Source organism: Urocitellus parryii, chromosome 6 (genome assembly GCF_045843805.1).
Source record: "Urocitellus parryii isolate mUroPar1 chromosome 6, mUroPar1.hap1, whole genome shotgun sequence".
Lineage (NCBI taxonomy): Eukaryota > Metazoa > Chordata > Mammalia > Rodentia > Sciuridae > Urocitellus > Urocitellus parryii.
Window position 1 is genome coordinate 111747676 of NC_135536.1, and position 20899 is coordinate 111768574.

The following is a 20899-nucleotide window of genomic DNA, read 5'->3' on the forward strand; positions in this document are numbered from 1 at the left end:
TCACGGTTGGACCACCGCAAGCAATCATTTTTAATAGTGAAACAAATAAAGCAATTAAAGGAACAGCATTAAGATATTGTACTTGTGAATTACTGTTGCCCTCTCCCTGCTTAAGTGTCCACTATAATAAGCCCATTTCTAATTTAAAAAAAAGCACTGTATTAGAAACATTTCTTTCTAATACTGTCTTTTCTCCATTATTCTTAATAATCTGGGATAGAATGCTGAAGGCTGAGTGATTGAGAAGTGCTTGATTTATTTCTTTGTGCTACTGTGTTTGAGCTGCTTAAGTTAAAATAAATTCACTATATCAGTAGACTCTGGTGAAGATGAGTGAATCTTTTTAAAATGTTGGCACATGGGAAGGACTACTGCTGATGGGAAGCTCACATTCAGGCTCTTTCTACACAAAGGAAAAAAAAAATGTTATTTACAAGCTCTCAGGAGGACTTGGCACTTCCGTACAGGCATAATGAGTTATTTGCTGTGGCTCACCCACTGTACTGGAAGTCTCCAGGGCCCTTGCCGACAGGGTCCTTTGCCATTGCCAAAACATCTGTAGAGCCCAGCATTGTAGTAATTTAACAAGCTTTGCCGCCAACTTACAGAATGACCTTGGGCAAATTAATTAAGCTTCTGGTACCTCCATTGGGCCATAATTCTGTTTATGTTGAAGAAATCCTTAGAGTTTGTAGGAAAGTGTTATGTGAAAATAAGTAAAGCAGGTTACAGAGGTACACACTTATAATTGCCCAGGAAGATGGCAAGTTCAAGGCCAGTTTGGGCAGTCCTGTCTCAAAATTTTTTACAAAGGGCCTGGAATGTAGGTGAGGGAAAAGGCATGCCTGGGTTCAATCCTCAGTACTGCCAAAAAAGAAAAAAGTATAAATTGAATAAGGAAAAGATATGCATGAGTCCACTGAATTCTCTTTCAAGTCAAATATTCCATACCACTTTTAATAATGAATTTCTTAAATTGATATTAGTGATAAGCTAATTCACCAAGCATAGATAGAAAGTTGTACACAGTTTGATGCTTTCATTATATTTATTATCCCGTCTTTAATTTGCAATGTATTATAATATACAAGTTAAGCAATAATAGTAAAACAAACTAATTGTCTTTAATTAAAGTGAATTAGGTTTTGGTCTTAATATATTTGCTGTAGTGAGAACTGATAATATGGAGGGTCCCAAAGGTTGTTAGGGCACGTTCCTGTTGGCTAATGGTGTTGGTAATAACCCTCTTCCTCATGGTTGTAGACATGAACAAATATGTCACTTCACCACTCTGTTACTCGCAGTTACACCCCTCCGCAGGGGTTGCAGATTCTACAAGTTATCAGCTAATGGCGTTATACATTAAAAATTGAAGCTTTCCTCACTCTGAGGCCTTTCAAGGCTTTGTTCTTAAGCCCTAGACACTTTGGAGTGCAGCTGCAAACTATAGGCAGAAGATTAAATTAATTTGTAACTCTTTTTTTTTTTTTTTTTTTGGTCCTGCATTACTAAATCCTCCACATTTAATTGAAACCCTACTTCAAGATGCTTTGTGTTTCTGTGTTCTTTGTTGTCAGTTTAACCTCCAAAGCACTTTAACACTGGTAAATTGCTGTTATATCCTTTGGATTGTTTTTAAACCATTCAGAAAGAGGACAGTGAAATTGATACATGGGAAGAAAAGTAGAATCTTAGAGTCGATTTTGAGGTATTTAATATTTATTATGGTTCCTCACCAGCATGGTTTCAGATGATTTAAACTCTTTCTGTAGGACTGTGTAAATTGGTCTTGGGACGAAATCTCACCTGGGGAATTTTATATAATCCAGTAGTTAAGTCTGATTTTTTAAAGTTTCCCTGTGTCTGAATGTTCCAAAGTGGCTGCTGCATTTCTGTGAAATGAAGGTTTAACTGCAGTGCACAATCTAAATGCAAAATCCTTACATGGAAATTTAATTGTATAAAATGTGCACAAGGTAATTAAGAACAAATTTTAGAACATTTCAGACTATAAAGTCCTCCTTCAGCTAGATCACTGGCTGTATTGAAAATGCTTATTTTCAATTTGCAGTTTTGCCGAGAAACATAGAATATGTCTAAATTAAGAATAATAACAAAAAACTGTTCTTCAGGGATGGGGGATATAGCTCAGTTGGTAGAGTGCTTGCCTCTGGTGCACAGGCCCTGGGTTCAATTCCCAGCACCTAAAAAAAAAAATGTTGTTCAGTGTAACTGTAAATTTAAAACTGCTCCCATTGCATGGTTGATATTCTATACGTAAGCAACTTGACCACCAGTAGCATGTCCTGAGTTTGTATGCTGCACTGTTTTCTGGCTACAACATATTTTCTCTTTATCATTTTTAATTTCATGACATTAATTGTTTTTATGATCAACCAAAGCCATTTTGTTCCTTTGCAGACAAAAATCTTGTATCCTAACTTTGTTAAAATAGAAAGGTTTCCTTCATGCCACTGTTGTATATTGGACAGTCGTGACTACACACACACAGGCACGCACATGTGCACACACCTGTGTGCACATTATTTAAATTATACAGTCCAACATATTCAAATGCTGCTAACCAAAAGCAATTCATAGATTATGGATGGCCAAATCAAAGATTAACTAGGTGGCAGGAAGGAACTTCATAATTTTGCAGTGAGATGTTAGTGGATACTGTGATTTAAATGTAGTCCCAACTGATGATCGCTTCCCCTGCATTCTTTTTTTGCCTTTTACAAAATAAATGTCCCACAAGGAGTATTCAGCAGTTTGCTGAATCTTAAGTGTTTGGAATTAAAATGCACTTTTTTTTTTTTTACTTAACATTAACTAGACTCTTCTCCCTCCCTCTTGTCTACCACCACCCCCAAAAAACAAATAAAGCTTTCCCAAATCTTTTACAATATGAGCTGCTCCCCTCCTGGGAATGAAAAGGATGTTAGAGTCCTTTGATGAATTGCTGGCGTTTATGTGGGTCCACATTTTTCAATATACTTTTTTAAAACTGGACTTAAGCTGTCTATATTTAAATGCTTCTTTTGTAAAGATGATAAAGAGAGCAGAGATTTCTATTGGCTTAGCCTAATCTGTTTGCTTTGTTGCAATTCTTTTTTCCCCCTTTACTTTAACTGTTAACCTATTTATAAATCTAAATCTACATACAAAGGTCATTGGTTGGCTGAACTTAAACCATTTTACTCAGTAAATTTAATTAAGAAAATACAGTGCAACTCATAAGCAAATGAGTTTTTTCCTAGTTTTAAACCAAACCACCCTCTTGAGTGCTGATTGCCTTGCCCGACCCCTGGTGATACAGAAACAGGCAAAATTAAAAAGGACATTAAAGCTTCATTAAATCTGAAACACATTTAGTACAGTGACATATCTGCAGGCCATTTCAGAGAAGATTACATACTCTCTTTTGTAAGTTTCCTAATTTATAATACCTTGACAATAAAAACTGGGGAAATGCAAGTAGATTAATAGACCAGTAGGGGTAAAAGATACAGCATGGCCCCAGGTCTGTCTGTCTCTGAAATATTCTCTTAGAGCCTGTGCGCTCCCTCTACCCACAAGGGTTCTGTGTTTATTTTGACTTTTGACAGCCTCATGAAGACTTGTTCTTCATGCAGCCATGTCTGTGAAGAGCCCTTTTTCCTTTTTACCTCTTCCTAGTACAGCTTGATAAAAGGGTTCTAGGGCCTGGCTGCATATTTCCTTCTAATGTGCCACAAGACAAATGGTTGGAGCATAAATACTGGAGCTGCATTGGTCCTGGAAGGATAAGGACACACATGGAAGGAAGGCATGTTCCTCTGCTGGGGCCTCAAAATGACTGCTCTCGGTGACAGCCTTGTAGTGCCACTGCCCATGTCTACTAGTATAGAATTGGAGTCCTTGGTCTGGGGCTGCAGCAACCCAGTGGTGACACTGTCAGAGAGGAAGCAATTGTCGTGCTACTTTTGCAGTGCTCAAGGTCGAGGAACCAGTCCGTACCTGCAAGATGTCTTAGAAGCAGTCCTTTCAGAAGCAGAGTTGACACGTAGGACTGATGTTCCATAGGGTGTCAGGAAAATACACAGAAAACAAAGCCAGGCTCAGAAACGATGTATTCACCAGTTCAAGCACTGCCACCTGTTCCCAAGCAGACTGGGACAAAGAGATCCCCAATGAATGTTTTGTCTCCTGCATGGTAGTACCTTAAAGAGCAAATAAATGCCATCAGCCATTCTTGTTTACCTTGTACCAGTTGTGACAAAGGAGCCAAGTAGATGAGTGCAACAGTCCCTTGTCAGCCAGAGCCTGGCTTTTCCATGCAAAATTATGATTTGAGAATCTGGAGGCTTTGTGTTGAAATGGGATGAATTCACATTTTCACCTTTTCCTACTCTTTTTTTTTTTGTAAGACTTCCATTTATCATTTTTTGATTCTTTAAACTTCAAGAACCAATGGCCAGTCTTGGTACCTGAAAGCTAGTTTAGGTCTTGATGGTCTGTGTCACACAAAAGTTTCTTCTGCCTGTAAGCTGTGTGGATGGGATTCTTCCATGGTCCCTAAGGATGTATCAACATGCACCCAAGAGAATGGTACGGTACCTATAGGAGGGTTGGAGACAGGATGTTCTAAATATTTTCTAATATTATTGAACTATTAGCTTTCTTAGATAAAAGACCCCCCTTGCCATTTCTTTAACTCCAAATGGAATAATATGCAAAATTCATCATCCACAGATCATGTGTTGACAGGTGTCAGCTTTCAGTGAGCTGTCACCTGTCAGGTCAGTACACAGTGGCACAGATGCCTGGACAACCACCATGATAGACCACGGTGACTCCTTCTGAATCAGTGTGCACACTCTCATTGGACAGAAACATACTGTATTTCTAAAATGTAGGGCAAAAAATGTAGCCTGTTGGGTGGGGGCAGAGTTGGGGCAGTGGAAAGCTGAGCCCCTCCCCATTCCTGATGAGTTACAATACATAGACCACAAATGTGATCACACAAGACTCTGAAAGCCACTAAGGTGAACAGCCACACTTTCCTTCTCCCTATCTTGTGATACTTTTGTTATTTATACCTGAAGGGATTAACTGTGTCCATCAAATGAAATAATAGTATAAATTTATATATTTAAAAAAATATATATGTATGTATATGTATGTATCTTGGATATAAGAAGTCAGTAATGACACTAGGTATCCCATAACACAGACACACATACACACACACACACACACACAAATGAGTGGTGACACTCTCAAAATAGTCACCTTACAAGGTCATATAGTTAATTCCTATTATATTGCTATTGTTCAAACTGGTTTTGGAACTTTGAAAACCTTAATATCTTCATTTCTATCCTTAGCAAATAACAAAGTATTTGTTCTTTGCATATAACTTTTGGTTTTGATAATATCTATAGATCATTTACCCATTAGTCTACAAATAGTTTATGCAATCAAAAAGCTGAGGGACATCATTTTAAATCCAAGATGCAGTTCTCATAAAATGAAGTAGGTGTCCTTGTGTTACGTGAAATTATTCTAAACACAATTCCAAAATACAGTTCAAAATTGTTTAAGCAATGTTCCTTTTTTTGAAATAAGCGTTCAACTTCACAAGATCTAGAAAGACAGCATAATGTGCTGGGAAGAACTCTGAATGAAGTCACAAGTCTTGGGGTCAGCCCATAGGTTTTCACTGATTAACTGTGTAGGAACTGCTTTAGTGGGACTTTGGAAGTCCCATCTGTGAAGAAGATTGATACAGATCCATTCCAGCTTTAAAATTCCCTGATGTTGTGATTCTACTTTGAATGTAGTTATTTTCCTTAAATAGATTATTGTGAGTTTGTTAAATTTGATTGTATTATATCAGCCTTGTCTTGGAGGAATCATTTTGTTTTTCCAGGTGAGGACCCAAAGACCAAAATTAAGTGACTGGCTCAGAAACAGAGAATAGTTTACGAGTCAAGCTAATCCAGAAGCTCTAAGGTTCCCTTTCCCACTTTTAGACTGAAGTTTCAGCTTCACAATCTTTAAATTGCCATTTTCGCACAAGAGGTAGCACTTTCCCTCTATGTATGGATAGAAAATGGACCAAATAAAACAAACAAAAAGTATGAAAATAATAGCATGGTTTTTCATTTCAGAACCTGGCCCATTCCCACTTCCTACAGCCCTTCATTTACACAAAAAAACTGATCACTGCAGAGCTGTGGGCTGGGAACAATTAGATGTTCCTATCTTACAGAGAAGAAGCCAACAGTTTTATATCTGTGTAGAAGAAACTGTCGCACACATGTAAATGTAAATAATGGCCACAGAGCTGAGAATATTCCTAAGAGAAACTACATAAGGGTAATGTCTAGTTATTAAAATTAGAATATTTTATCAGGGATGCAACATTGTCTATTGAAAATGTCCATTCTAAATACAGCTTGTAATGTAATTACAGCAATAATTTAGTTTGTGCATTTGAGGTTGTGAGCTTTTTGTATTTGCTAGATGCATTTCTGAAATTTAGTACTTGTCTGTTTTAAGGAGATCTGCCCTGCATACAAATCTATAACTAGACAAATATTATTTCCTTTCCCAGCTTGCTCTTGGGAGGTTTCCATATCCTCAGGTAAGATTGTTCATTACTGCCGTTTGCCACTGTGACATTCATTCCTATGTATGAAGGTGCAGGGAGCAATTGTGAGCATTTGAGCCACATACAAATAAATCTGTCCTGTTAAATTGAAAAGTGATATCTTAAAGGAGTCATTTAGAAGTCTCTATTGATTTTTGATTTTTTTAAACTCCAGACTTTTTTTCCCCTTTGTTAAAGGTTGACAGCGATCATCTTCCTTTGTGTGACATTCGAGATGTTTTTCCCTCATCCTGCCCAGTACCATGTGCTCACATTAGGGTTGGAGGAGGGGTCCAGTCTTTCTTTGATACCCTTTTCTTTGGGATTTTGGATTCAATTAAATTATTTGAGTTAAAGGGTTAAGAAGAAGGATGAAAATGTCTAATTGAAGTCATTATTTTTGCAAGGCAAATAGGCCCCCAATTTTGTGTGAGTTTGATTTTGAGCATAATTCTTTTTTAGATTTTGCTTCTTCCTATCCACATTTCTAAGAAAAAAAACAGTCCATTTTACTAGCATTGTTTTAATTTCTTTAAGATTTTTACTATAGGAGGGTGCTCACACTTAACATATAATGCTATTTTGTGGTTTGAAAATGATTCCCCTGTGTGTGGAGGGAAATAAGTGAAATGTCGAGAGGGATGAAAAATGAATGGTTTGACTGTTTTCCTCTGGTTGATGCTCACTGTTTTTCTGGCATCTTGGTCTGTACAGGCCAAAGTGCCTGGAGGCATGTCTGATTTAAAGGTGGTGTTGGTCTCTGCTCTTTAAGCATCTATTAACTTGCTATTATTATGCAAATAAGTGTTGTATTACACATACTAATTTATGCATGGTTAGATTATGCAGATGCATCACAAACAGTGGTTATTGAATAATAGGAGGGGGCGCATTCTCTCTATCTCTTTATAAGCGGTTTTAAGCAAATTTTCCTGGTACCCATGTGGACATTTAAAGATCCTTCACTCACTGAAATGTCTCTTTTGTATCCTTTTTCCTTCACAGTTAAAGTCATCAGATAAGTGGGAGAGAAACTGTCCAAGTTGTCAGGTCCAGAAGTGTTAGTCTCACTTTTGAATTTGTAAGCTTCTTTGTTTAAACATTATCTTTTCCTTAAAGAGAGAATCTAAAATGCAATCATTTGGCATGCGCTCTAATCTAGCATTTAGTGAGATTTTAGTGTCTACAGCCTTGCTGCTTAACTCTAGGTAGCCCATCAAATTAAAATCACATTTTCAGGATTTATAGCTCATTAGAATATTTATCTTGGTAAGACTCTTATCCTGTCAGTAATTTTTAAACAATTCATTGTTTGGCCAATTTATGTAATCCTGTAAAATTTTGAAAATGAACAAAAGAGGACCTGTAAGATGTATCTGTCTTTCAAACAAATCTTAGTAGAAAACCTAAGCCAGGTGTATCTGTAAACCCAGTCACTCAGGAGGCTGAGGCAGGATGATCACAGTTCAAAGCCAGCCTCAGCAACTTAAGTGAGGTCTAAAGCAATTTAGCAAGATCCTATCTCAAAATTTAAAAATTATAAAACAAATGGCTGGGAATGTGATTCAGTGGTTAAGCACCCCTGAGTTCAATCCCTAATACCCCTCCCCAAGAAAAGTAATAAAGGGAAACTAGAAAATGCCATATTAAAAAAGAAAAAAAAAGGAAAAGAAAAAACTTGAAAGCCATCTCATAAAAATTCTGAATATTGAAAATGTAGCTATATTCTTGAGATTCCTGTTTAGAGTAGTTATTCAGCAAGATTTGGTGAATGACAAGTCTAAGAAGTAGATTGCCCTTGCACTTGACAAATGAAGCCCTTGAAGGCTATGGTCAGATTTGGGAAGAGGCTGCACACCCTTGCAGTGTTGTTTCCCAAATGTCTTAAATATGCATTTACTGGATCAATCACGTGGAAGTTGGAAAATTCTAATATGCTGAACTCCCTAATTAGCAATACCTTTATCATCAGAGTGGGGAAAAGAACTGGATTCCTCAAATTATGAAAGAATGTTGTCACCCAGTTGGTTCTTTTATTTCAAATAATAGAAGTAGTTTTGAGCCTATTGTCAGGCCTGTTTCCCAGATCTTTCAATAGAAGTTTGGGTGTTTTATTACATTTTGGTGAAAATGGCATTTATTTTACAGGTTTTATACTATCAAGGGAAAGTTGGGAAAAGTACTTTACAAATGCTTTCCTAGCCAGGCATGGCAGCACACACCTGTAATCACAGCAACCCTGGGGGTTGAGGCAGGAGGATCACAAGTTCAAGACCAATCTAGTGAGACTTTCTCACAAAATAAAAATTAAAAGGATTGGGGATGTAGCTCTATAGTAAAGTGTCCCTGGGACCAATCCACAGGACCAAAAACAAAACACAAAAATACCCTCACAAACTCCTGTCCTAGGTGAAGGGATCACATGAAAAGCAAAGGGGGGCTAGTAGAGGAGAGGAAAGGGACCAGGTGGAGAGAGGAGGGGAGAAAAGGAAGGGTACTGGGAACGATCTTGAACAAATTATATTGTTATGTTGTGCATACATGGATATCTAACAATGAGTCACATTATTATGTATAACAAAAATATGGAAAATATAAGTGCCTACATTGTCTTATTGGAACTCCCACGCACTCTGAGACCACCTCCTCTTAGAAGATGGGCCAACAGAATTGCTGATTGCTCACAGTTTGGTTTCATTGAATCCCAAGTGCAGTAGGCAGGAGTGAATCATACACTCTAAGTGTTGGAAGGGATCTCAGACATCGTGGAATCAAACCTCTCTACAATATCTCTGAAGAGCAAACATCACATTCTGTTTGAATACCTCTAATGACAGGAAACTCACTACAAAGCAGTCATAGAATCAAAGCAACATGTCATCTACCAATTCAAGGACTACTCCATCCTAATTATGGCCTACTAGGCAGGTCCTTGAACGTAAAAGCTTTTCATATATTGTTAAGGTAACATAGTTTTGAATCCCTGTGTACTTGGGCTAGGGATAGTGACATGGAATTGCTGCTCTAAACCCAAAGGCATTCAAGGTGCCAGACCTGAGCCTCTTCACTAGGGGCAAGCTGAGAAGAGTAGCCCATTGGAAAGAGCTGGACCTGGAGGCAGAAGATGAGCATTAGAATCCATCTGGACCACAAACTCACCACAGCTGCCATTCTTGCCTTGCAAGTCCAGAGGCCTTGGTTTCCTCTTGTCTAAAGTGAGAGTCCTGCAAAATCCACCTCTGCTATCTGATTGGAGGAGCATGCTGACCAAATGAGATTATGGCTATTAAACCACTTAGAGAAGTTTCAAAGGGCCTCCATATTGGCCCTGGTGTGGGGCTGCAACACACAACAGAGTTTCCAGCTACCAAGAGAAGATTGCCAAAGGATGTTCTTAGCAACCTGTGAGCCGTCCCTGGAGCTATGAGTAAAGTGAGCCGAGGGAATCCTGGGAGAGGAGCAAGCTTCAAGAACATCCTCCCCTCTGCCCTGTGTCAGTGCCGCTGACAGCATCCTTAGCAGCCCTTCTTCCCGCTGGTGACACGGTGAGAGGGCTGATAAGGGAAGGATGTTGGGAAGATATTAGCAAGAGGCAGTGGCCTGGGACCAACATATAAGTTACAGGGTTGGATTTTTGTTGAGATTCTATTTTCATTGTTTTGTGGGTTGGGTGTTTCTTAGAGTTTCCTTTAGACTCTCGGGACATGCGCAGTTTAGGACTCCATAGAAAGAGGTTAGGGGGCCACTATGAATGCAGTTTATTACTATGGCTTATTAAGAAGATGAACAATGGCATCATGAATTCATCCAGCACCTTTCCTACCTCGAGCTCCCAAGCACTTTCTGTATCTGTCCCAGACTGTACCTCCCTCCTGCAGGGAACCACTCTTTCCAGCCTCCAGGTGAGCAAGACTGCAGTGCTGAGAGGCCAGGCACCTTGCCTGAGGGAAGAATGGGTATAGTTGAGTTTAGGGCTTGGAAGCAATTAAACCCCACTACTGGCTTCATGACCTCTGAATTTGATTGGTTGTTCCTACCAAGTCTCTGTTATCCACACAGCCCTACCAACCCCTTCTCCTTGTTTACCTTCCCTGCCCTAGGTTGGCCTCCTGTGCAGATGAGAGTGCTGGGCACCAGAGGGTTGTGCCTGTAGATGACATGGCCCTTTTGCTTTTCTTACCATGTATTTAGTAGAGTGACAGGGGGATCCAGACGGCCTGAGAACTCTCGGCGACTTCAGTACCATTAATTCTGGGTGCCTATAAAGCATCTTCTACAATAGGATTATGAGAAACTGCTTTTTTAAACATCTTACAAAGATGTCTCGATTTCTTGAACAATTTAGCTTAATAGTAATGTGGGAAGATGTGCAGCCCTGGACAAGGACTGGAGCTGTGTGTGGTGAGTCACACAGATCCAGATTCAGTTGACTTCAAAACCGTGATGGTGGGCAATGGTTTGTTTAATGACACCATATTTAGGAGAAATAAAAAGGATTGCCTGCTAAAAATTGTCATCCTTCACTCAAACTTTACAGCAGGGCCCTGTGTTAGGATGATAGTCAATCCATTAAGGAGTCTTCTCAGGGGATGTGTCCGCACTGGCACTGGGGAATTTGGTAAGCAAGATGCCACAGGAAAGCAAAGCTAATACAGATACAAATGTATTTAAAGTACTTTTGCACGTATAAAAATATTGTTCCTCTTTTGGCTACAATTCCTGATCTTGGTTAATAAATTACATCAAAATGACCTGAAGTTAAAAAAGGGAAAAAATCTGAGCAAATAGTGCCCCTGGTATTGTAAAGCTTTGAATGTTTTCACACCCCATTAATTTATTACTTCTCTTTCTTCATCTTTAAATTTCATTTTTTTTTCAAAAATTCCGACTCCCTGCTGCTGCAGTGATTTTCATCTTGTTGTTAATTTTCCCTGCTCCATATGGAGCTCCAGACATTTCACCTGGAGGCTGTACTAGATTTTGCTGTAGTGATCGTACTTCCGGAGGCCAAAACTGTCATTTAGGGTTCCTGGTGCATCTGTCTGCGCCAGGCTTTTCACTGGCATGGGAGAGTGTGAATAACAAATTGGATGCACCTGAGATTCGGATGATTAGTGTGTTTTGTGAATCTCCACGACTTGTAAGCAGATAGCTCTAGGGGGGAGGGGGTGGAGAGCTGAAGAGCCACCGTGGGTGAATCTGTGCTCACACCTTACACTTGGGGCTTTGCAAGGGAAGTGCAAGCATCCTAGGCAGCCTGAGTGCAGAGAGAGTAACAAATATTTCATCCTGCCTTGTCATTGATTAGAAAAGAGCCTTTAATTTCATTTCACCCCATGTTGTGATTAATTTGCATTCTTTGTCAGAAGTTAATGGAGTTTTTTATGGTTCACTCTGAAATCCTTGAAGACATCAGACTTGATCTGATGTTTATACAACCGCCAGCGGAATTTTTTCGTTTGATTGATGGCAAGCTTGATGTTATTCCAAACGGCTTTTTAAGCTGTTTTTAAGAATTATTTGAATAAAATGCAAGCAAGATATTGTTGTAATGATCAAGATTATCTGTTAAAAATCTGTTTCAAATAAAGAAGATGATAAGTAGTAAAAAGGATCAAAAAGATAAGAGAAATAGTGAATGGTGGTGTGTTTTTTTGTTGTTAAAAATGCATAAGAATGGTGTTCAAATAAATTATTGCAACATACAGAGAAGATCACTTTATTGAAAAAATATATCATCTGGCCAAACAGAATAATTAAAACTAAGGTAAAAGGAAAGTTGGAATCTTAGAGATTAGAAACCTTTACTGCCAGTTGGCTAATTCTCATTTATTCACCAGGTTTTGCCACCAGCGTACGAAATAGAGATCTACTGTTCTTAACTCAAGGAGACAGGCCTGTCAGGGCTGTTAGCTGAACAAAATGATGACATATTACTTGTCTCAATAAAGAGGCATTTTTAAATCTCATTACAAGTTAAACATTAGTAGATAATAGAGGATTTTAAGTGAAAGACGGGCATTTTTAATGGTGAAAGACTGCCTTTTTCCACAACATAGCACAGAAATGAAAACATCCTGTTGTTAAAACCAAGATACCTGACTGTTCGTGGGTGGGAGAAGTGTGCATTCACCCCCCCCCCCATGCACACACTGTATATCAAAGTATGAGAGGAACTGTAGGTGGCGTTTGCTTCAGAACCCCCTGCTACTAACCATGGAAGTATGTTTTGTAAATGCTTTTTGACTACTAATACCATGTGTTTGATTTGGGGACTTTGACTGGTTTCAGCAGACTCTTGCTTCACAGTGCTGCTCGTGAGACTTACTCAGAGGTCAAAAAGCTACTTATCTGAGTGCTTTCATTTAAAACAGATTAATTTATTTGCTGTATCTGAAAGTTTGCTAAATAATTTGGTGGTTTTAATTGAAGTTACTGCTTTCTGATCCTTGTATTAACATGATCTAAGGTCCTTTTTATTATATGCAATCTATATTATTGACCAAATTTGCCCTGTTTTCATTTAAATGTAAGCAGCTTGTCAAGGAGAAAATATTTTGTTTAACTTGGCTTGGAAACCTGCTATTTTAATGTGTCTTTTTTTTTTTTCACTTGACAGATTGTCTTTTAAACATTCATTTATTTTGTAGGAATAAACTGTGCCCAAGATAGAGTATTTTTTTAATAATAGAAAAGAAAGCCTATGTTCTTAAAACTATTTAAAACATTAAACACTTTTCAGATGCTAATTTTCAAAATACTAGGACTTTTTACACTGAATTTTATTTGTTTTTTAAAAACCTTTGATTGGCATATTGTCACTAATCCTAATATCAGTCATTTAATATTGTTTTACATTCAATGTTAAGTTTAAACTATAGATATTACCTTTTTATAAATATTTTTTAGTTGTAGAGACACAATATCCTTATTTTTATTTATTTAGTTTTATGTGGTACTGGGAATCAAATCCAGCACCTCACATGTGAGAGGCAAATGTTCTACCAATAAACTACACCCCAGCTCTAGATATTATCCTTTTTATGTCTTAATATTACTGAATATGTCTGGAACTGCAACATACCTGCAAAGTTTGCCCTCTTTGACAAAAGGTTATCTGGAATCTCTCCTTGTTGCATGAACTTTTTCAAGTTCAGAACATCAAGGATTTAAGTAAATTTTAAGTATCCAGTGTATTGTGTGAGATCTCTAACAAAAAAAAAAGTGGTGGGGGGTCATTGACACAAAATCTAGATACTCACCTTTAATGGGCAAAAGCCACATGCGTGCAATTTTTGACCTAAAGAAAAATATTAGGTGGTAAACAAGAGCCTACATGTTTCAATTCAGCGTCTATTTTTATCCTCACTGTTTAGGATATGTACATTTAAAATACACTGATATTTCAAGCCATAAAATCAAATTTCTGTTCCATAAAACATAGAGGTAAAATTTAAGTAATAATGAACATGTTCACTTACACACATTTGCTTCTGCTGAGGAATTATTTTAATGGCTAGTGACAAAATTTTCTCCCAATATCTACCTGAAACTTATCCAGAGGACTCATAATTTTATTTTCCTAGCCTCTGCCAAAGACAGGAAGTGAGTTCCTAGGTTGTCTTTAAAATAGACCAGAAATGGACCAGAAATTATCACCAAAGTATAGGTTGCTTAGAAATTAGCAATTTTCCATTAACGGTAAATTACGTGTTACTACCTTAGTTGAGGTCTGGGTACTTCAGGTCAGCCATGCCTGTCTTTTTTTTTTTTTTTAATTATTGTAGATGGACACTATACCTTTATTTTTATGTGTTGATGAGGATCGAACCCAGTGCCTCACATGTGCTAGGAAAGCGCTCTACCACTGAGCCACAACCTCAGCCCTAGGGCTATCTTTTGTAAAGTACCAATCCAAGGTTGGTTTGGCTTTATAGCACCATCTAAGCTATTGTCTGATATACATCTCAATTTGACATTTATTTGTCATTGAGCACCTACTTTGTGCCTGGCAGTATGCTAAGCCCTGGGAGCACAGAATGAAACAGAGATAGTCCCTGCTCTCAAAGAGTACAGCCCAGTCAGAAGAAAAAACAAACAGGTGGCAGGTGATGTAAAAGTAAGCCTGCAGGAGCTGGATACTGGCCTCAGCTGAGATGGGAGCAGTCAGCTCACTTGCGGAAGCCAAGAACGTTTCACAGGTAGAAGATGCTTGAGCTCAGGTGCTCAGGCCAGAAGATTGTTAAAGAAGAGAGACATTAAGATCAAAAGGAGGTGCAGCTGGGGAGAGGTAAAGATCTAAAATAGGATGTTGTGTTGAACATCCATCCAGTACTCTACCTAAATAGGGTATGACTGTCTTTACTCTTCTGTCTACCAATAGTTTAGCAATTCCCCTAGTTAACTTTTAAAGCAGCTCCGTGAGAAAGGGGAAGGAGAGTGGGAGAGGAGGCAGGAAGTGTATCGGGATGGAGATGGGCACAGATAGCAGAGACCAGATAAAGAATGCTGGTTGGAGGATTCCCTGAATCCCTTTGAGATCCCTGGAAGCCATTGAGGTTGGAAGTCATCACATCTCAAGATCCCTGCCCCTGAGGGCAGCTGGCACGTGCCTCTGAAAGCTTCCTTACCACCCTGTATGAATTTGACTTGACACCACAGCCCATTTGCTAGACCTGGGGAGGAATTGTCATGACCAAATGAGCCAGGGCCTAAGGGATCTCTTTGAAAAATATAAGGTGGTAAACAAGAACAAGGTAATAGTAGTATTATTTATATTTCCAGAAAGTACTTTAGGGATTTACCTATGTAACTCTGAAAATATATGACCATGTCTCACACAGGTAGGACTAAAATGAATTACTTTTCTGATCCCACAAGAACCTTCCTTTTACAGTCCTTCTTTTTTGAGTCATAATTTGTCATTCACAATCATAATATATAAAATTGCATGCAGGATATAGTCATTTTTAGTCCAGTAACTAGGGACTACGATTCTTTTATAATTTTTAAATAATCAGTTTAGCTTATGAAAAAGATTGAAATTTGTAGTAGTAAACTTGACATCCTGTCTGGCTTATAGATGCAATTTTGCCATCTTCTCTCCTTCTTGACTCTGTGATTGGGAAGACTTCCACTCTTCGCTTAGATTTTGGTGTGACAGTCTGTTACTTCATGGAATCCTGGAATTCCTGGATACAAAAAGATGTTAAAATGATCTACTCTAAAACCACTAAATGATTCCCATGATTACCAGGTGTTGAGCAGCAGGGCAGGCTGTCTCCCGCTCAGTTCAGTCTCAGTTCAGTCTCATTTTTTTCTCTAGAGGCTAGTGAGGAAGAGAGTGAGATGAGGTACCCAGAGATTTTGAGCCCAAATGGCCATCTTATTTTACACACCCATCCATTCAAGTACTGCCTCCAACTGGTATGTCTACAGAGATGGAAATTACTCTCCCAGGATGCTCTGTGCCTGCCAGGTAATTGCTGGCTGGATATGGATCCCTGGGGAAAATGTGGTCCTCACCAGCAGTAGTGGCAGCATCAACAAAGACATCAGCTTTTATTGTACTCCAGCGTTTTGCTTACCACCATTCAGTATAGAACACTTGGGTAGATTTGGGGCTCTGGGCTCATTGGCATCCAGGTTAAAAGGGGGCAGACCTGGCCGTGCTTTGTTTGAGCACAGATTACTTTTTAGATGTTTAACAGTTCTGGATTAATGCCTAGGGGTTTGGGAATTCTTCCTCAACTAAAATGTTAATGATGCTAAGAACCCAACCCTCTTTAGTGCCAATAAAACAGACAAGCTAAGTTCATTGAAAAAGCAATGAGTTGCCTAAAAGGAACACAGAGCTGATGTGATTTAGAACTAGAGATTACCAGAACACACTAGGTAGAAAAGAGTCCCAGAGATACCTAGGAGTCTGAAAAGGGGGCAGCTTATATACAGAGCTAAGGTATCACCTCCAAAGAATTGTGGGAAACTGAGACAACCAACTAGAGCTAAGTGTAAACTCTTGTTGTGCTCTACCATCAAGGTCTGTAGATGGTGACCACCATGGGGAGAAGGGAAGAAAAACTGGGAAATGGAACAGCCTCATAAGGGGAAGAATCTTGGGCCTTGGGTTTAGAGGAGGAAGGACCAAAGTAGGTACTGAAACTTGTCTATTTTTCTTTTCTGTTCAGAAACTGGTTATAGAGAACACGTGTCAGAACACGACTCTGAGTCTAGTTCTAGTTTGGTGAAATACTGTAAACAAAACAAATTTCCCGGCCAGAGGCCTCCCTTCCGCCCCTGCCCTTTGGACAGATCTTTGCTTCCTCAGTAACCAGAGGGGATGGGAGTTAGCAAATGGCACACTCAATTTAAATCACACTCTGTATGGTTTCTACCCCAATTACACACAGAGCACTAACCTGAGTTCTTGTCCTGGCTTTTCCTCTTAGTTGTTTGACCCTGTTTCTTTTCAAACCTCAGTGTTCTCACCAGAAAGTGATGAAGCCGTCCTAGGTCAGTGGTTTGCGGAGTGGTGAGAAGTCTGTGTGTTGAGTAGGTGAGACTCCACCCACATGCATCCATGCACGCAAACCCAAGAGTGGCTGCTTTACCTGGCCATTTTTCAAATGCATCTATGTAACATATTGTCTGAACCAAGAGTTATTTTGTAAACAGAAATGAAAAATGCTGTACCAGCTTTCACATCACCATCTCCTCCTGAGTGCTCCTGGGTTTATTGAAACCCAATTTACACATGTCACAATACGAAAAGAATGAGCTAAAACTCTGGAACAAAAGTCAAACTTAGTCCTGTTCGTTCATTCTACATCCATGACTTATTTTCTTTAAATATATTTTGCATTTCATTTGCAATCAAGCCAGTAAGGTACATGTTAGTTAACATATAACAAGGTTATATGTAACCATTTCAAGAGTCTGCCTTTCCTTGTGCCACATGTACCCTGTACTGGCTGCAGTTGCTGCTTATCAGGATCTCAGCAGACTAAATAATGTTGTCAAATGTATGGTGGTTTTTTACAAATGCAGTAATTCATGGAGTCTAGGCCCATGACATAATCTTCCTTGCAATGACAAGAACACTACCTGAGGGTTGAGGGTTAGGGGAAATGTCTTAGAAATCTACAGAGCAAATAGTTTAATAATTGGGCGGGGGAAGAAGTCCATGGAGTCCTGAGGGAAGAAAGCAGAACTCCACAGAGCTGTATTTTGTCCAACTACAGCATGACCTTTAGAGAAGACTGCAAGCCCTATGCTTAAGTCTTAGCCCTGCTACGGAGTTTCTGGGATCTTAAATGAGTCATTCATTTTTGTGGAGCAGCAGTTGTATCTTATCCATCTCTTGGGTTCCAGAATCTAGTACATTGCCTGGAATAGAGTAAGTACTTGATAAACAAATATGAAATCGGAGAACTAAATTATGTAGCTCAATTTTACTTTTTCACACATTGGCAAAGCAAATTTTGCAATCAGAAGAAACTGACCGTCAACTCATTCTGAAGCTTTCAATTAATCGTTTTGTTCCCTTCCATATCCCATACTCACACTCCACCTTAACAGCATTACAGAGTAAAGGATAAACACTTCTGAGAAGTCATAGTTGTCTTTAGAGAAGATGTGGGTTTGTACTGTCAGGAGGGTAGAATTGGGGCAAGAGTTGGAAAAGCCATTGGAGAAATGCAAGCTCCCTCTCACCCGATGATTTCCAACAGCAATTCAGTCAGTAGGGGTATGATGTAGGGAATAAGTCAAGGATCAAATAAGGGTGGAGCTCAGTTGTATGTTTTTTAAAAAAAAAAACCTTTAAAGCCCTGGCTTGGTGGTGCACATCTATAATCCCAGTGACTAAGGAGGCTGCTGCAAGAGAATGGCGAGTTCGAGGCCAGCCTCAGCTACTTAATGAGACTCTGCCCCAAAATAAAAAGGGCTGGGAGTGTGGGAGAATAGTTCAGTGGTAAAGTGCCCCTAGATTATCCCTAGTACCACAAAACACACAAACCAAAAAAAAAAAAAAAAAAAACCTATAAGATCGTTTCAGACCCCAAGAGTCTATGATTATACTTCACTGTGGGACAAACCTCAGCCAAACAAAACGCTGATGTAGTTTCTGTTGAGGAGAGAGGCAACAGATAGCATCATCTTCAAACTTGTCTATGTCCCTAAATTGATTTACTATCTACTCATTTTGACTCTTAAATACTGTGTCAATGAGACATGTGAGAAATGGAAAAGTACATAAGAGCAATATTTCTTTTTCAGTACTTTTCCTGTTTTCACTCAGTTAAGCCAACTCTGTGATAGGGCTATCAAAAATGTGAGTGCACTTTTAACCTCTGTGAATTTCTGCTATACAGTGTGTAGTGTCCAGAACAAGGTGGCCTAAGCCAGCCGGTGGAAAGTACATGATCAGTGGTACTTAACAGTACCCCCAAAGCACAAGACTAGTGATGCTAGCCATTCTGATGTGCCAAAGGGAAGCCATGAAGTGCTTCCTGTAAGTGAAAGGATGAAAGTTTGTCATAGTTACATAGGTATAGGAGAAAGCATCATAGGTATAGATAGGGTTCAGGGCATTCTGCAGTTACAGACATACACCAGGGGTCTTGGAACTTATCCCCTGTGGATAAGGGGGATTCTGGTGCACACATTCAGAGGAAGGTGACCATTGTGGTAGAGAATGTGAAATGATGCCTGGGTCCATCAGACCCCCTTCAGAAACTCCAGCACAAAGTAGCCTTAACTACAGGGGAATTTACTGGATCACATGAATCAAAAGCCTCGTCATGCTGAGTTTAGGTAGAACCTGATCCAACAAGTGACTTTTAGCTCACTTCTTAATAGGCTTCCCCTTCACATACCAGGAATAGCTGCCGGGATTCTTGGATAAACCACTTACTGCTGGAGAGGGGAAGAGTGGTCCTTTCCTCCACAGGCAACCAAAGCCCTGAACTTCAGTTTGATGGGACAATTTTAATTCCCTGTTCCCAGGGTGATACTGACCAATATAGGCTAAACCATGTGCCATACATGTGGGGGAGTCATTCTCTCATCGAGTATGTGGGCTACTCAGGATCAGAGAATGTTGAAGAAGGACAGAGCACACCCAGACTAGCAGCTAATCATAAGGAAGGCAGTGGGGGTGTTACTCAGGAAAGAAAACATTTTGAAGACTGATGGCGGTCTTCAAATATATGAAGAACTGATATTAGATTCATTGGCCACATCTCCAAAATCATAGGTACATCTTATAGGAAGACATGTTTGGACTGAAAATAGGAAAGAACTTTCTAGAAATACAAGCTGCTCAAGAGGGAATCATTGGAATCCCAAACTGGAAGTCTCTGTCTGGAATCTGATAAAGTGAATTTCTGCACTGGTGAAGAACTGGACTGGGCAACCTCCTCCATCACCTGGATTCGATGGTGTGGGGAAGACATGAGCTAACAGATGCAAACAAATGGGAACTCCAGAAACCCTTTCAGATATTTGACACTAAAAGTTCACTGAAACAGATTTATTTGATCATGAAGAATGGAGTAGTCAACAGGCCTCCATCAGAAAAAGCCACCCCTTTCCCACCTCCACACAGACAACTGATATTCTCAAACCAGATTCCGAAGTAAGGCCAGTCTTGTCTGGAATATTGAAAGGAAGTTCAACACAGCACATGTCTAAAATCTTCTTCAAAAGAGAGGTACTTAATGAACTCCTTGGTCAATCCCTGTATCACTAAGGGAAAGATTAATTTTATAATTCACATCAATTATTTTGGATTGCAGTTTCAAGCCCCTGCTTTTCTCACAAAATTAAAATGTCTATTTTCCCAGAGGAGGATTTACCATGGCTCCTGTATGCATGTGGGGTGGGACATGAGCTAGGTCAGTTTTAAATACACAAAGGGTGAAAGAGCAGGGGCTGGTAAGCAGGTCTTCTTTTTTCTGCTCACTGACTGGCAGACCCAGCAAATGAATGATGCTGCCCCGTACCTTGGTGCTCCAGCTGTTGTATTTTGTGTGAAAATGCATTGTCCTTGATACTCGGGAAGCAGCGAGAGCCAAGTGATCTAATTTATGGCCATGATGATTTTCTGTCTGGTCTCTCTGAGCTGTGCCCTCCTCTCGGCATCTTACAGCCTTTCTATTCCACCAAGCTGTGTGCTAAATTCAGGGATTATGGTGTCTCTCTTGCCTAAATTGGTCATTCCTGAATACAGCACCTCAACTGGAGTCTGAGACATGGGCC

The 20899-nt window shown here is 39.4% G+C and overlaps 1 protein-coding gene across 6 annotated transcripts in view; it reads left to right on the forward strand.

Moving 5' to 3' along the window:
* The window catches only part of Map2k5 (mitogen-activated protein kinase kinase 5), a 235694-nt gene that overhangs the window by 148537 nt on the left and 66258 nt on the right, over positions 1-20899 (forward strand). For 4 of the 6 annotated variants that reach the window (XM_026408801.2, XM_026408803.2, XM_026408802.2 and 1 more), the window contains one exon: positions 6605-6634. The exons of the other annotated variants lie outside the window; for them this stretch is intronic. In XM_026408801.2, the coding sequence (XP_026264586.1) occupies positions 6605-6634 (30 nt within the window). The remainder of the gene's footprint in view (positions 1-6604; positions 6635-20899) is intronic. 6 annotated transcript variants of the gene reach the window in all.